This window comes from Sus scrofa, chromosome 11, assembly GCF_054392235.1.
Source record: "Sus scrofa isolate SSC_HxYL_T2T_F1_AM1 chromosome 11, Sscrofa_HxYL_maternal_Yorkshire_Landrace_v2.0, whole genome shotgun sequence".
Lineage (NCBI taxonomy): Eukaryota > Metazoa > Chordata > Mammalia > Artiodactyla > Suidae > Sus > Sus scrofa.
This window is the reverse complement of record NC_139393.1, coordinates 82,827,728-82,844,580: the sequence shown is the minus strand read 5'-3', so window position 1 is coordinate 82,844,580 and position 16,853 is coordinate 82,827,728. Positions and strand designations below refer to the sequence as shown.

The 16,853-nt window shown below is 41.5% G+C and overlaps 1 protein-coding gene across 4 annotated transcripts in view; it reads right to left on the bottom strand.

Moving 5' to 3' along the window:
- Positions 1 to 16,628, bottom strand: part of TNFSF13B (TNF superfamily member 13b) — a 32,935-nt gene extending 16,307 nt beyond the window's left edge. For 2 of the 4 annotated variants that reach the window (XM_005668530.4, XM_005668532.4), the window contains exons 1-3: positions 16,122 to 16,628; positions 15,946 to 16,033; positions 2,214 to 2,270 (exon numbers count right to left, since the gene is read on the bottom strand). In XM_005668530.4, coding sequence (XP_005668587.1) covers positions 2,214 to 2,270; positions 15,946 to 16,033; positions 16,122 to 16,445 — 469 coding nt within the window. In that variant the 5' untranslated portion in view covers positions 16,446 to 16,628. 4 annotated transcript variants of the gene reach the window in all.
- Between the last annotated feature and the right edge of the window lie 225 nt (positions 16,629 to 16,853).

Sequence of the window (16,853 nt, the reverse complement as noted above, 5' to 3'; positions counted from 1 at the left end):
AACCTGTCACATGAGACAAACAGGGTCATTAGTAATGACAAATGGATCAATCCATCAAGAGGACATAACAAATACAAATATACATGCATTCAACACTGGAGTTCCTAAATATATAAAAACAAATATTAACAGATCTGAAGGAAGAAAGAGACAGCAATACAACAACAACAGGATTAATTCAGTACCCCATTTTCAACCATGGAGAGATCACCCAGAGCAAAGCCAATAAGGAAATTGCAACAACCCTACAAACTAAGTGGACTTAACAGGTATACAGAGGTCATTCCCTCCTCTATAGCACAATGTGCACTCTTAAGTGGCTTAGGCAAGTTCTCTACGATAGATGAGATGTTAGGGCACAAAATAAGTTAAATTTAGGAAGACAAATCATATCAAACATTTTTTCCAAGTAAATAATAAATAAAATAATAAGAAATCAATAACAGGAGAAAATTTGAAAAATTCACAAATATGTGAAAATTAAAAAACACTCTTAAAACTAGGGAGTTGAAAAAGAAGAATAAAAGGTAAATCAAAAAAGAGACAAATGAAATGAGGCAAATAAAAATGAAAGCGCACCATAACAAAACTTAGAGGATGCAGTAAAGCAGTGCTGCTGAAATGTCCACACACACTGACGCTGACACTGGCACCGGCACTGGCACTTACATGGCACTGGTGCTGATGCTGACGCTGACACTGGCACTTACACTGGCACTGGCACTGATGCTGGCACTGACACTGGCACTGGCGCTGACACTGGCACTGGCGCTGACACTGGCGCTGGCACTGACACTGGCACTGACACTGGCACTGGCACTGACACTGGCACTGGCACTTACACTGGCACTGGCACTGATGCTGGCACTGGCACTGGCACTGACACTGGCGCTGGCGCTGACGCTGACGCTGACACTGACACTGACACTGACACTGACACGCTCAAGGTTTACTGGCGTCACTGCCCACCGGCCCAGAGGGCAAAGCACTCAGATAAGCACCCAGCTCCTCCAGGGAGGATCGGTGGAGAGAAGCCACCACGCCAGGAAGATAAGTACGCTCTGTGAAATTCAAGTTCACAGTGGAGAAGCAGCCGCATCTTTTTGGGTGAGGAGCTATCCTTTCCCTTTAGGACTCTGTATTTTTGGTTTGGGCCAAATGTGTGAAACAAACCTTTCCAAGCGCTATTTTCTTAATTGTATCATTGGCCCTTAGGGTCTTCTTTTGGCTCTATTTTTATTCTTAGGAAACAATGTGCTACCTAATAAAAGCTGCAAACGTATGACTTTGGGAAATGCAGAGCCGTAAATAATAGGATTTCAAATGGTTTAGGTCCCGGGTTATATTTAGGATAATTAAGGTCACATAGAAAGATACAGATGCAGGCTATCACTCCTGGGAGTCCATGCAGAGGCCAATCCAAATTCATTATCTTCCCTGGGTCTCCACCTCTGTACCCCAGCTTACTTTCCTGGCACTTCTGAACTCTCTTTTGTGGATCACAGTCCAAATATTCCCTTGCTGCCTCCTTTATTTTTCTCCACACTGGTTAATTTTTACCATTCTACATTTTACCTGTTCATTTGATTCTTCTTCTGTTTTCCCCTTATAGGAAGGAAAATTCGATGAAAATAAGGAACCCTGCACACATCCTTCACTGCTGAGCCCCAGTGCCCAGACTGGAACACTGTATGTTTTTAACCAGCATATGTAAAATATAAAGCCATAATTTCACACTGGAGATTGATCACAAACCTATTATATTTATTTGTACATAATATATTCTTATTGATTAATCAATATAAAATGGCTATATGTTGAGTTTTATCTTTATTCTGCGACAGTCTACAAACTAATAGAAGAGGAGAATCGACATTTGTGAAGATGATTGTGAAGCACCATAGTAGCCAAAATGATTTCTGAATAATAAGAAATTGAATTTGGTTTAGTCTGGATTTTATCATATGCTAATGATGAACACTGCTGGGTAGTAATGTCCTGAAAGTAATTCTCTCTGTTAGATGATCACATTAGCCTCAACTGTCATCCCCCGATCATTTCAAGCAGCTTTGTTATTTCAAATCTGATTATAAGAAGTTTCGAGGCAGATAGTTCATTTGACATATGGTTTGAAGACAATCTTTAGGCCTGGAGTATACAAGTAACAGGACTGAACGGAATTCTAAGTGGAAAATTCCTGAAGTATTTATTACCTTTTCGTATAGTAGGCATGTCACTGTCTGCAATCAATTGCAAGCAGTCCTGAGTGACTGAAAAGCAAAAATATATCATTTTAGTTTCTTGAATAGAAATAGCAAGGGGACGAAGATGACCAAGCACACAAAGCCACACACCTACTCTTCCCGTGGCACCAAATCAATGACACTTTCTACAATGCCTGCATGTCGTTCTTGAAATTGCTTTAGGAAATTTGCCCACAGATTTTTTAATATAACTTGTACTTGCAACACAATATGTACTTGAAATTCAAATTTTAGAAAAACTCTACATGCTGTTGAAATATAGCAAGTATATCACCTTTATAGTTTAGCTTGACTTGTTATAAAATATTAAACCTCTATAGAAAGCAAGTTTAGCCATTGTCATTTGTTTTTCAATTCTCTCAAATACATGAGCCAATTAAATGATCAGATTACTCTAAAATGATTTTTTGCTTTTAAAAAAATCTAACATTACATAACAACTCGTCAGTACTGAAAATGCTATTAACATCACGGAATAATTGCTCACATTTATTGAGCTGACATAAATCCAGGCAACTTCACAAAAATCCTAAAAATTACATACTGGAAACAACTTGGAAAGTGTAAACAACTTGTCTCATCCCCAGAGAGGAAGGCCACAGGGCCGGGACTTAATCTCGCCTGCTCAACTCCGGAGCCAAAGGCAGGCTTTTGGTAAAACGTTTTGGCCTAGAAAGAGAACAAGCGCTACGAAATCTTTTTAATAGAAAACGGAATATTTCCCTGAGACTGCGTCACCCATAAAGCTTCTGGGAAGCATCAATTCAGATCTGTATTACACATAGACTACTCCAGAGAATATTCCAAAGTATTCATAACTATTCTGTTACATAAAGACCATGCCTTCAGGTAAAAGCAAAATAGATACATTATCTGTAAGAAAGGAAAGCAAAGCAGTAAATATCTATGAAAAATATGGAGTGTGAACCTAGGTGTGCCTATTTTAATTAAGAAAATATTAGTTTAGATTGTTTATTATTTAGCAACTATTTTATTGAGTTGAAGTGATGCTTTAAAAACATGCTTCTCAGTGTGTACCTTTTAAGAGCTTAACATAGTGGGCCATTCCTGCTTTAGGAGATTAATGGAAAACATGAAATAACAGATATAATAACTATGTGACATTCCGAGGCTGTGTAAATGCATGAGCCTAAAGAGAATATTGTTACAGGGAGGGAGCATAAGAGAAAATCTGCTAAGAAACTTCCCTGGGCATTTACAGGCGGAAATATAATGTTAAAAGCTGCAATTTCATCATAAGCCATGAAACTTTTCTACACATTTTTATGTTAATCTGATGATTTCAGAGGAACAGAAAATTTCGGCCACTGTGTGGTTCTTTCATTGAACTGGAGAACAATGGCAGCCATGTCTGAGCCATTGGGAAATGTGCATTTCTGCACTTAACATAACATCATTACTGCAGTTACTGCGGCATCATTACTGCAGTTACTGCGGCATCATTACTGAAGTTACTATGGCACATTACTGCAGTTACTACGCATCATTACTGCAGGTACTGTGGCATACCCTCTGCCACAGAAAATATGGAAAAGCATCGTAACAGGCAGAATAGATGTGAATAAGGACAGCGTGAAAGGAGGGAGTAATAAAACGTCCAAAGCTGCTAGTCTGAGAGGCACGATGTCCAGCGTCACCATATTAAACACACTTTTCTAACAAACGCTTGTTAAGGAAGTGCTATGCACAAAGCACCGAGGTAAGTTCTGGGAGGGATGCGAGGCCAGTAGGAGCAGGCAGAGCTCTAGTCTTTCCTCCACGAGGAAAAAGAAGAGGCTCTTTCCAGGTGTCAAATTCAAATCTCCCAGTTTTCCATCTCCTTATGTGCGGATGCCCATCATAAAGATAAGTGAGGCAAGGTGCCCAAGACAGTCAGTACCATGCCCAGGACGTAACCGTGGCAAAGTCCGTCTTGACCAGTGGTAGTAGTGCTACTCTTCTTCATAATATGAGACCAAAAAAGGAAAGAGACAATGGGGGAGACAGTGGGAGGGCACTATGACAACACGAAGACCAAGAGGAGCTGCCAAAGAGACCAAGGAAATACTAGAAAGGCCATTTCAATTAGCCCTCCCTTGACTGTTTGTACCAAACTGCTGTAGGAGACCTACCTTATCTCTTTCGACAGGAAGAGGTTGCCTAATGAGCGAAGCCGGGACACTACCAAACCGATACGAAAATATCTGAATTTTTATCTCGGCAGCCCAACACCACTTTGGCCGCAACCGATGCACTGGGAAATAATGGACTATTCCATCATAGAGTAGAAGAAATCTAACTCTTAGGAAGAAAATACACTATGGAGAGAAAATTTTATTTCTATAAATACTCCTCTGAAAAGAAAATGGGATATTAAAATGACAGCTCCATAGCTGTGTTTGAATTATACTCATTGAAGCTACTGCTATTTGTTAATTTTCCTTATTTCAGAGAAAGTCACTGGGCTTTTCAAGGAGAAGAGTTCTTAGAAGAAAGAACAGGACTTTCCATCCTGCCACATTAGATGCCCTTCAGGTCTCCTCAGTCCCATCCAGATTACTTATCTCTTCACCTTTCAAGGCTTCCTTTTTAGAAAATCTCATATTATCTCTAGTTCAGTCTCCTAAGATTCTCTTTCCACTTCAACATAGATCTGATCTTAGACTATAGATTACTGCTAACAAAAAAATGAGCCAAAACGTCACCCGTGTCCTGTCCATATGATCACCCACTAACTCCCACAGGTCTCTCATCTCATTCAAGGAGCTTCTTCTAAGCTCTTCGGTCTTAATGAGATGCCCTCCCTTCATTCTCCTTTATCTCTTTCTTCTTTCTTCTGTCTTCTTACTTATTACACTGTGCGTTTTTATCTTCTGTATTTATTTCTATTGAAGTAGAGTTGATTTACAATATGGAGTTGCCCAAGCTAGAAATTTTATAAAATGCCTGATTCCACCCTCCTCAATCTTGAAATTCAACTAACAGTCAAGCCCTAATGTTTCGAATTTTTAACTTTTGTTCAATTCAGATTTAATCTCTCATTTATCCACTCAACAATTTTACTGAGCATTAAATTTATGTCCGGTATTGTGTTAGGGATAGCACGAAAAGGAGACGTAATCCCTACCTCATGGAGCTAACAGTCTAGTGGGAAGAACAGGTACGAATCAATACCACAAAAACAGAATTAAAATTGCAACTGTAAGAGAGAGAGAGAGGGCCCAGACGTCAGATGCAATCAGGAAGACGTCTCTGAACGCTGACAACTGAACTCACGTCGGACGGGAGAAGGACGTCAGCACACTTTAGACAACAATAACAGTCATGAGTGAATAGAAAGGCTGATGCTGGAAGTTCCCCTTGTGGCTCAGCGGCAACCAGCCCGACTAGCATCCAGGAGGATACGGGTTCGATCCCTGGCCTTGCTCAGTGGGCTAAGGATCCAGTGTTGCTGTGAGCTGTGGTGTAGGTCACAGATGTGGCTCGGATCCAGTGTTGCCCCAAGGTGTGGTGTAGGCTGGCAGCTGTAGCTCCGATTCAACCCCTAGCCTAGGAACTTCCACATTCCGAAGGTGCGGCCCTAAAAAAAAACCCAAAAAACCAAACCAAACAAAAAACCCAAAAGCTGATGCTGATGGGGACACAGCAAGTCAGACCGAGGGTCAAAAAGACAGCGAGAAACGGTAGGACGGGGACTGGCTGGGGATGGCCTGAGTTCAGAGCTTTGGCCTCCCTGTCCTTCACAATCACATCAGCCTCTACCAAGTCGCGCCCCTTCTGTTTTCTACAATTCCTCGTCCATCACCTGCATTTCCTCCAGGATTATTGTCTTAACCCCAAATTCTATCTCGTCCTTTTAATGTTTAAAATTTCTCCAAAGGGTTTCCTTGCGCACAAAATCTAAGTCTTCCTGCACAGCCTCATAAACGCTCATCCCCTGTATCTGCTGGACTTACATCCAGCTTCTCCATTCTTCTGGGGCCATGTACCTGCTCTTCCCCATGGCTAAACAGTCCTCACCTTTCCAGCTGGTGAAACCCCATTCACGCTTCGGGGCTCAGGTCAAAGACCAGCTCTTCCCTCGGTCCTTCTAGCTAAACATTTGATGCTACCACACTTTGCACATACACCTGTTGGAATACATGTCACTACACGGACTAAGGTTTTCTACAACTGCACATACACCTGTTGGAATACACGTCACTACACGGACTAAGGTTTTCTACAACTGCACATACACCTGTTGGAATACACGTCACTACACGGACTAAGGTTTTCTACAACTGCACATACACCTGTTGGAATACACGTCACTACACGGACTAAGGTTTTCTACAACTGCACATACACCTGTTGGAATACATGTCACTACACGGACTAAGGTTTTCTACAACTGCCTCCCTCCGGAGATGTCCTGTGAAGTGAGTCATTCATATTAAGGATCGTCAATTACAAATTCGCACTGTTTGGTTTATAGCATATACCAAAAAAAAAAAATCTGTATAATAATTTAGAAAAGAAAATAGACAAACAACTTTTCCAAATAATTCTGAAAAATCTCACACTTATTTACAAATTTGTAATGCATGCTAAATCAAATTAATGTAGTGTTTTAAGCAAAATAGCTTCCATTAAAAAAAAAACACACCTATTTTTACAGTATCTGGACTCTGTAATAATAAATGTGCGGACCCATGGGTATACAGAAAGCACGTTCCATAACGAACAATCCTCAACAATAAGTTTGGGAAGTGTCATCCATAGAACTGTAACGCTATATTTTTTCAAGCAAATGGTGGTGTCCTCTTTCTCTAAAATGTCTTACTCTCCATCTCCCAGAAGAAGGCCTCGGGCAACAGATGGAAGAGAAAAAAGATGAGCTGACGCATGGCTTCACAGCTAGTGTCAGAAGTGACCCTGGAACAGGTATTCTCCGGCCCCCAACCCCCATGTCTGTCTCCAACAGGGTAGCCAGGAGGGGAGGGGGAGGAAGAGGGGAGGGGAAAGCCTGAACTCGGAGAGGCACTTCAATCAATCAGCACTTGCAAAACCCCCCAAATTTACAAGAGTTAAAGGGTAATGCCGAAGTGCTGGCATGTGTTCTGCCCTCCTGACTACTGGAATAAGGCCTCTTCTTGTGGTTTTTCTATTTTCTGTTTATTACTGTTCCCAGACCCTGGGATACAGTCTCCTCTTACCCAAACCTTTAAGACCCAGCTCAGCTCTTCCCGACCATGGCCTACGTGATCTTTCCATCTGGGATCTCAGCTCCTACCCAACCGTGATTCCATCACGAGCCGCCCCTCTCATTGGCAGTAATAACTAAGACTCACCGAGGCCTTCCCAGGGTCCAACAACTGTTCTCAAATCTGGTATCTGACTTGAATGTTAAGCACATATAACTCACGACATCAAAAAAACTCAGCATTTATAGTCCACAGACGATAAATTCAAACCTTAGTTCTCAAACCAATCAGCTGTTTCATCATGAGATTGAAACTTCCTTTTGAAATATTTTAATCTGTGTAATTAAAATAACAATATCTGTTTCATAGTGTGACACTCAGTTGAAGTCATAATTTACATGTGCTTTGTAAAAACAAAAGAGCTTGTTATTTTTTAAACTGCTTTATTACCTTAAAACTTGCATTGGTAATGTTTAATTTTTCCAGCCCGACATTAGGTTGCTGGGAGAAAGGACTGACTACGTCTGGGCTTTAATTCTCTCATCTGAAACGAAGATAACAGGGGTGGGTTTCTGCTGCAGCTCAGCGGCAATGAACCTGACTAGTGTCCCTGAGGACGAGGGTTCGATCCCGGGCCTCGCTCAGTGGGTTAAGGATCCGGTGTTGCCATGAGCTGTGGTGTAGGTCGCAGATGTGACTTGGATCCTGCGTTGCTGTGGCTGTGGTGTGGGCTGGCAGCTGCAGCTGTGATTCGACTCCTGGCCTGAAAACTTCCACATGCTGCACCTGTGGCCCTAAATTTTAAAATAATAATAATAATAAAAAATAAATATTAAAAATTAAAATGAAGATAATAAAGCCAACATGGTAGGTTATTAAGAGGGCAAATGATCACACAGACCTGCAGGGTCTATTCCTGAGCTCTCACACAGACCACACTCAGTAACTTATCTCTTTCCTCTTTCCTGTATACTCTGCATCGCCTACCTCAAAGCTTTGCACAATAGGTATTTCCTCTATTTTGAGAAAAATCCGTTTCTTCTCTAACTCCTCAGAAAAGGGAATACTTTTTCAAAGAGAACCCCACCACAACAAAAGAACAGCTGCCAAATGCAGTTCTGGTAAGTAGGACTTGACCTATAAAAACACAAATACAAGTTCCCTGTGGTGCATCGGGTTAAGGATCCAGCATTGTCACTGCAGTGGCCCTGGTTGCTGCTGTGGCGCATGTTGGTTTTGGCTCCACCGGCCATGGGTGGAGCCAAAACCAACCAAACAAAAAAAGCACCAATGACCATTAAAACTAATAGTATCCAGGAGGTCCCTTGAGGCACCGTGGGTTAAGGATGCGGTGTTATCACTGCTGTGGCATGGATTTGATCTCTGGCCCTAGAATTTCCACATGCTGCGGAAGCAGCCAAAAGACAAAAACAAAAACAAAAAACAAACACCCCCCCCCAAATAATATCCATTCCTGTAGAACTATTGATGAGAATGCCTTGCTCAACATTATGGATTTATTTTTTAAATATCTCTGCACATCTGCCATTTTTTAAGGTTGAAAGGAAAGAGAATTGCTGTGCTTCAGGGATTAGAGAGAAGGACTTAGTCTGGCCTCCCACTTAAAATGGAGACACATTCGCTTCCCCCTTCCTCCTCCTTCACACGGCTGATTCTCTTAACCCTGCCCACACATTTTCAGTGTTGCAATGGATTTGCCATTTTCTAGTATTACAATTTACTCATTGATGACAAACGTAATTATTTTCTGTGGCTTTCCACCTCACGTTAACGAGGAAACTTTCGTTTGTCTTTTTTGCTTCCTAATCAATACCCGACAACTAGAACAAGCTTAGACCTTGCAGGTTGGGGAATATTGGAAGAGACACAGGATTGCTTCTGGCTGCTTCGGTGGATTCGCTTCCTTGCTCCTCTGCTTCCCAAAAGTTTAAACTTGATAAGAACAGGGTTCAAAGATTTGGTTGTCAGGTCACTGTGTTCATTTTAAATACTTTTGTGGAAACTGTACAGAAGCCAGCTCTTGCAACACTGAAAAGAAGTCTCCCGTTACTGAAGCAAGGAAGGTTCTGGTCAAAGATCACCATGACAGCAGCCAGCTGTTTCTGTTCTAGGAAGGAACACGCCCTTGCTGGGCAAGAGGCTGCAGTTAGCCTCATTTGGGGATAAATTGGATAGTTGCGTTCATACACTGCATGCTTTCAATACTCATTTTATAGCCTTGCAAAATGAGCATCACAGACCCTCGGGTCTCCCGTCTTTTCTTGCACAGGAAACGACTATGGATTTCAAGAAATAGTATTGATATCTCTCTGTTTAACAATAAAAATGTTTACCGCAGAGAAGCACCTAGGTGACACCTTTAGGTGTTAATGTTACGTGCGTTATATTCAAAATGCTGATTTAAAATATATATATATATATAAAATGCATTGTGGTGTCCCAGACGGTTCCTGGAACCTAAAGAGACATTGGGGGAAAAGCTGGCGAAATTCAAAGTCAGGAGTTCAGTTATTAGTTAACTCCCCATATTGCTCTCTTAGTTGTGACTAAGGTACCATGGTAACGTTAGGTGGTAACATCAGAGGAAACGAGGCGAGGAGCATATGGTAAACTCACTGCTCTGTTGCTGCGGCTTGTCTGTAATTCTAAAATAATTCCAAACTAAAACGTTTATTTAAAGATGGAGAAAAATCATTTAGATTGGTCAGACGCTTACAAGAAACACAGGAAGGATAAAATATGGTCATTTTTTTTTCCTGCTCTTGTTTTTATATTTCTTTGAAATGCTCATGCTTTCATCACTGTTTTCTTACTACAATTGAGGCAAGTATGATAAACATTATTAACGAAAGATAACTTTTGTCTTTCTATAATCTAAAACACCTGGGTTCCAGCTAACTTTTAAATTCCCCACTGAAGAGCAAGGGGGAAATGGAAAGTTCACCTGATTTTATCAGTAAGCTGTTTTAGTTCAATGGGATTTACTTTCTGGATGGTCTCTGGAGATGCTGATCTTTAGGTTCCTAAAATGAATGCGGTTATAACTAAGAGCAGGTTCAGAACACGGGTCATCATGATTCCACTTGTGAAGCAATGCTCAAGGCCATATTGCTTTAGTTTTTTTTTTTTTTTTTTTTTTTTTTTAATTGGGACTACCTCCAAATACACTCATGGGCTTGAAAGTGAATTTTTGGCTATTATAAGCCATTTGGCAATTTTAATTCTGGATTTCCCCACATTTCTGTTTGTTATACTATGATCAGAAATTATCTTATGAAACACAAGAAACTTACTAAGGCTTTCATTTGAAACACAACATAAGTAAGAAAAATAAAACTGGAGCCATGGTACCGAATTCTAGAATTAAATTAAAGCAGCACATTTACCCCTGGGGGGGGAACTGCAAGGAATACCGGTGACAACGGTGATGTCTGCCTTTCATCGGCTGCCGTTCAGCTTGCGAATTTCATCAACCCGGGTCCTGGACACATGTGTTCTTTTCCCATGTGCTCACATGTGTATGCAAATAGCATGTCAATTAAAATTTTAAAAAAACCCATTAAACTAGAAATCCGTGAAATTATAGTTTAAAAAGTTGCTGAGCATAAGAGCTTCTCTTGACTTTTCAGTGATCCAAACTGTGCCTACACCTGGTGGGCACTGAGAGAGTCTGAAGCAAGGGGTTTCCAGACCGTCCTGCAGCTCTAGCCTTGTGATTAGGCTCATTCGTTGGTTAACTAGTTGTTTTAAATATCAAGTTGAAAAATTTCATAAGACGACCTTTGATCATAACTTGACCACTGAAGAAAGAGGGGGAAACCCTCCCCTCCCCACAGCGATGCCCAGTGATTCCCAAATCATTCTTTCGTATTTGATGTGGCGCCCCAAAGTGACCAACACACACTCACAGAATTATCTACAGGGTGCGCGTGTCAGGATGAACGTGCACAAAGGAAACAGGGCTGGACCACAGACGTCTGGACCCTTTAGCTGTACAGATGGGAGATACACAAATGGAAAGAGAACAACCTTCCTGGGTAGTGTGTGGGAAGTACTGAGGGCTGATGCAATAACTAGATTTGCCGTGTGCTGGGGAGGTCAGGCTTCCTAGCCCACAACATGCTGGAATTTACTTACACGCGGAACATACACACACAGTAAAATCGAGGCGTCTGGGGAAATCTGGCTTGGATTTATAGAAAATTAAGAATGCGTAGCATTCCGGTGTCTTACTTAGCAATGTGTAGTTATGAACCTTTTTGACACAGTTATAAAATGATGGCACACTGACATTAAGGAGTAAATATAGAAAGCAGAGTATTCTAGAATAGGAGTTCTCTTGTGGCATAGTGGGTTAAGGATTGGGTGTTGTCACGGGAATGGCTCTAGTCACTTCTATGGCACAGGTTCGAGCCCTGGCCCAGGAATTTCCAAATGCTTCAGGCACAGCAGCAAAAAAAAAAAAAAAAAAAAAAAAGAAAGTCTAGAATAGGAGTTCCCACTGTGGCACAGCAGATTAAGGACCTGGTGTTGCCACAGCTGTGGCATAGATCACAGCTGCAGCTTGGATTACCTCCATGGCCCAGGAACTTCCATATGCCGTGGGTGCAGCCAAAAGAGAAAGAAAAGCCTAGGACAATATTATAATTCTATTAAGCATAAATCCACCAAGTGTGCTGATTTGGCTTAAAAAATAAGCCTAAGATCAAATACTGAATAATTTACTGAAAATTCCATATGCTTTTAACAGTTTAACAAGCTATTTGAAAATGCTAAGACTTCAAACTAGCAATAAAATGTCTTTAGGTTAACTATGAAAGAAACTATAAGGAACTACATAAGAAAAGCTGTCCTGTAAAGTTTAAAATTCTATATTTAATAGACATTAGAAATTCTTGAATATATAAATTCAACAGGGTGAAAATTCATTTTCTTCAGAGTTATAGTTTTAATAGAAATGCAACAAAGTGTGTATAAACGTATATAGAAAGTCAAGAAATAAAATGGAAACTAACACTTTGAAGATAAAAGGGAGTTTTACTTAAAATAAACCGTAACAACTAGAATGGAAACAAAAAACAAAGAAAGTTGCATAGATTCAGACTGCATTTCTGCATTTTCTCAATTCCAAAAAACAACCCTACTAAACAGAAAACAAACAAAAATAGAATTTCAGACAATCTTTTGGTATATGTAGTAGATTCATATAGAGAGAGCCATTAATTTTGGAGTAGTGCTAAACAAAACGGATTTTTTCCCTGCACCAGAGAACAGTGTCTAAAATAACACTCAAGCCAATTTCACTGGCAAGGCATAGCCGGTATTACTTGCCACTAAGGCTCTGGTCTTCACACCTTTCATCTGGGAGTCTACGAATGTTATGATATTCATAGAGATATAGAGATAGGAGGAAATATATGTGTGCTACGTACTATACACACGTACACATATACACATAGTATATACAATACACACACATATATACCACAGACACGCTACATTCAAGGTTTATAAAAATCTGGGGCAAACTATGATAATGACAACAGTGATTATATCTGGGATATAGAAACTGGGTAAATTTTTATTCATTGGTTAGAATTTTCTGCTATTTTCCAAACTTTCTCAAAGTTGCAAATATTTGGGGAAAATTTTTTGTCAGTATACAATTTCTGGATGCCATGGAAACACCAACATGAAAAAACTTGCACTAGAGGAGATTTTAAAATATTAACAGAAGATTTGAGGGGGAGGGAGTGCAACTCTGCGGATAACTGATTTCTTTCCTTCTTTTTTTTTTTTTTTTTGGTCTTTTCTAGGGCCGCACCTGTGGCATATGGAGGTTCCCAGGCTAGGGGTCGAATCGGTGCTGTAGCCGGCAGCCTACACCACAGCTCAGGGCAATGCCGGATCCTTAACCCACTGAGTGAGGCCAGGAATCAAACCTGCAACCTCATGGTTCCTATTCGGATTCATTAACCACTGAGCCACGATGGGAACTCTGCGGATAATTGATTTCTTACTTAATTCTTTTCTTCTTAAATCTGCTGTAATGCGTCTATATCCTCTTTGGAATTGGGAAGTTAGGGTTTATTTTTAATAATGACATTTAGAGACAGGGGAAGAGTAGCCAAGAAGGTTGAAGAAGATTGAGGCATACTCACCCTACTAGATATTGAAGCTCATTATATTATAAAATCACTTATAATATTTTATTTAGCACAGATAGATAGGATAAAAAATCAATGAAAAAAGGAATCTCAAAGTAGATTCGACTATATATGAGGAACTTAATACAGGAAGCTTCCCAACCCAAAGGAGTTAAAAAGAATCATCTAATTAATTTGGTTGAGATATTTAGCAAGAGTTTGGAAGGGAAAAGTAAAAGAAGAAAGGGGAAGTTAAGGCCAGTATGACATGACCTACCAAAATAAACTCCAAGGTTAATGGATTAAATACCAAGCTACAACACTAAATTATAAAAAAGTCAAAATGGCAGAGGAAACAATAAACTGCTTAAGAGATTATGAATAAATGTATTTTAGCTTTGATAGAGAAATCAAAAGGACAAGTGTTTCACATTAAAATACACAGATGCAAAATCTCTGCACAAGTTTTTGAAAAAACAGCAAAATGTTGTGAAAATATTTACATCAAAATTTTGATAAGTAATATGTCAAATATAGAGTTTATTCAGAATTGTTTTAAAAATATGACAGACAAGTGAGGGAAGTTATAAATAAAAATCAGCAGGAGATAAAATTAGAAGTTATCAAAATATGTGGAAAGAAGTTAATTCTTATTTGTCAGCAAGCAACAAATTAAATTTGAGGCACTGTTTTGCAACTACCAAACTAGCCCAAACACATTTTAAAGATAAAATGCTGTCAGAATGCAGAGAACTTGTACACCGCGTTTCTGACTGCACGCACTTATGATTCATTTTGAAAGCAACATGGCAACAGATAGCAAGAGTGTTAAAGGTGTTTATCCTCTGGCTCAGACATTCCATCTATGGAATTTATGTTGAATAATATGCACATAATTCCTCAAACACAAAGAGATCTGTACAAAAATTGTGGCATGTTCCGCTATAGCCAAAAAAAAAAAAGAGTTGGAAATGATCGTATGATCACAGAATGATAACAAAGAAATTAATATAGATGAGTGAGAATTACTTAGAACTAAGGAAAATGCTTATGTAATAAGTGAACACAAAAATATGCCAAGACATATATGCTTGCAGTTTTTAACTATGTGTCTGTAAGAAAACATAGGTGATAAAATACAAAATCTGAAAACAATTGATGGGTTAAACTATGCTAAAAATGTTTCCTAGTTTTAAAATGCTTAAACCCAATTGTTTCTGATAATTGGCTGGGAGATATGATAACCAGATAAAAATGTATGGTTTTATAATAAGGGAAGAATTTTTTCCATGAATAAGGCATTTCGTGAAAAACACGCTTACAGAAGCAGCATTGTGCGTGTGCCAGAAAAGCTAATCTGCGGGTCGGCGCACTTCTCTTTAGAAGCACATAGACGGATACATAATTGCACATGGTGACTTCACCTCGCAGTCACCTTGCAGGTTAAAGGAAACAGGAGGTGTGACGATTCCCGTTCAAGTACAAGCGTGCTTGGCACATTCTAGGGGCTCAAAAACCTTCCTTCAATACAGAAGGGAAACAGTACCAAGGATTAAATTGCACGCTAAGTAAATGCAATGCAAATGCTCTTTTGCATCTTTGAAAGGAAGGAGCTAGAGCTGAATGTCTGGGGAGGCCCCACCAAATCTGAGGTTTCGGGAATCCACACAATTCTGTGGAACAGACCAGGAAGAGAGTCAGAAATCTCTAAAGAACTATTACAATAAGATTACAAACGTGTGGATCTCCTGGGAAAGCTCCGGTTAACGAAAAGCTCGAAAAGCTCTGTGTGTGTGTGTGTGTGTGTGTGTGTGTGTGTGTGTGTATGTGTGTGTGTGTGTGGAAGGAGCTCTATTCTTTTAAAAGCAAGAAACAAAATAAAGCACAGCCATGCACCTGCTCCCACCACCGACCTCCATGTGACTGCACAGCAGCTACGCTCCCCAGGAGATGCTCTCTTTTGCTGCCTTTCTTTGACCAGGTTCACAAAATCTCCTACGTTCGCGCGTGGTGCTTTTTCTCCTGAACTGATGGAGGATGCTCCTGACATAGAAGGGAACTCTCTGCAGGGAGATGTGAGCCTCTTTCCCCACTTCTACGCTTCAACTGCCGCACAGATAAATAAATACCTGCCCCCACAAAATCCGCTCCCTGGAGCTCAGACATGCATTGTCAGCCTGGTGCTTTGCCCCCGCGCCGCTCCTGGCTGCGACGGTGAGCGTGGAAGTCTCCAGGTTCTGCGGGGCTCCCCTCTCCCAGTCCGATGCTCGCCTCCACACCTGTGAACGGGATCCCTGCCTCCTACAGGCTTCCGTGACCCCGACGTACCTGTTTCCTCCGCATCCTGCGCGGCGCGCTTACTCCTGTTGCTTTGAATGGAGCTGCTCTCCCTTGGAGCTGGTGGTGCAAAGATCCCCTGGGAAGAGAAAAGCCCCACGTTACCGCCAGCACGTGTGGGTCGTGGGGGAGCCCCGTGCCTGGGGCTGCGGCTGCCGCAGACTCACTTTCAGGGCCGGAGGGGCGGCCCTGGGGGCTGCGGCTCCCGCCTGGGGGGCGCCCGGCAGCCCCTCCGCCCGGTGCTCCCGCAGCTCCGCCCGGAGGCTCCCCAGCTCCGCTTGCAGGGAGGCCACCCGGCAGAAAGACAGCACCGTGAGGCAGCAGGACAGCAGGGCCAGCAGCAGGGTCACGACCAGCAGCTTCCCATCTTTGGAGATGCGGACAGAGGGGCTTTCCTTCTGGGGGAGGATGGGGACCGTCTCCTTCAGTTTCATTTCTTCTCTCGTGCTAAGGCAAGAAAGGCGTGACTGCTCCCCCGTGGAGTCATCCATTTCCCTCCTAGAACTTTGAAGGTTCGGGCCCTTAGAATCAGTGACCACAGAGGATGGATCATTTCCTGTTATCTGTGTTTGTTGATGTCCTGCACTGACTGCCCGGCCCAGCCCGGCGCTCGCCCTCAGGAGAGTTCTCCTGAATTTTCTCCCCTCTGCCCCGCTGCATCTCTGCCCCTACTGTACGCTAGGTCTTCCTGGCATTCGCCCTTCTATCCGATTGCTCAATCAGTCTTCCTCATTTCACTTTCAGTTTTTGTAAGAATTGCAATGGCATCACTGGGTCCTCAGGCACAAACGGGTGCCTGGCGTCTACTGATTGGAAGGAACTGGGGGTTCGGACCAGTACCCTCCAGCAGAGCTTTTCAGAGCCGGAGGTGTTTAAGGAGCTCCCTCTCAGGCACCAGG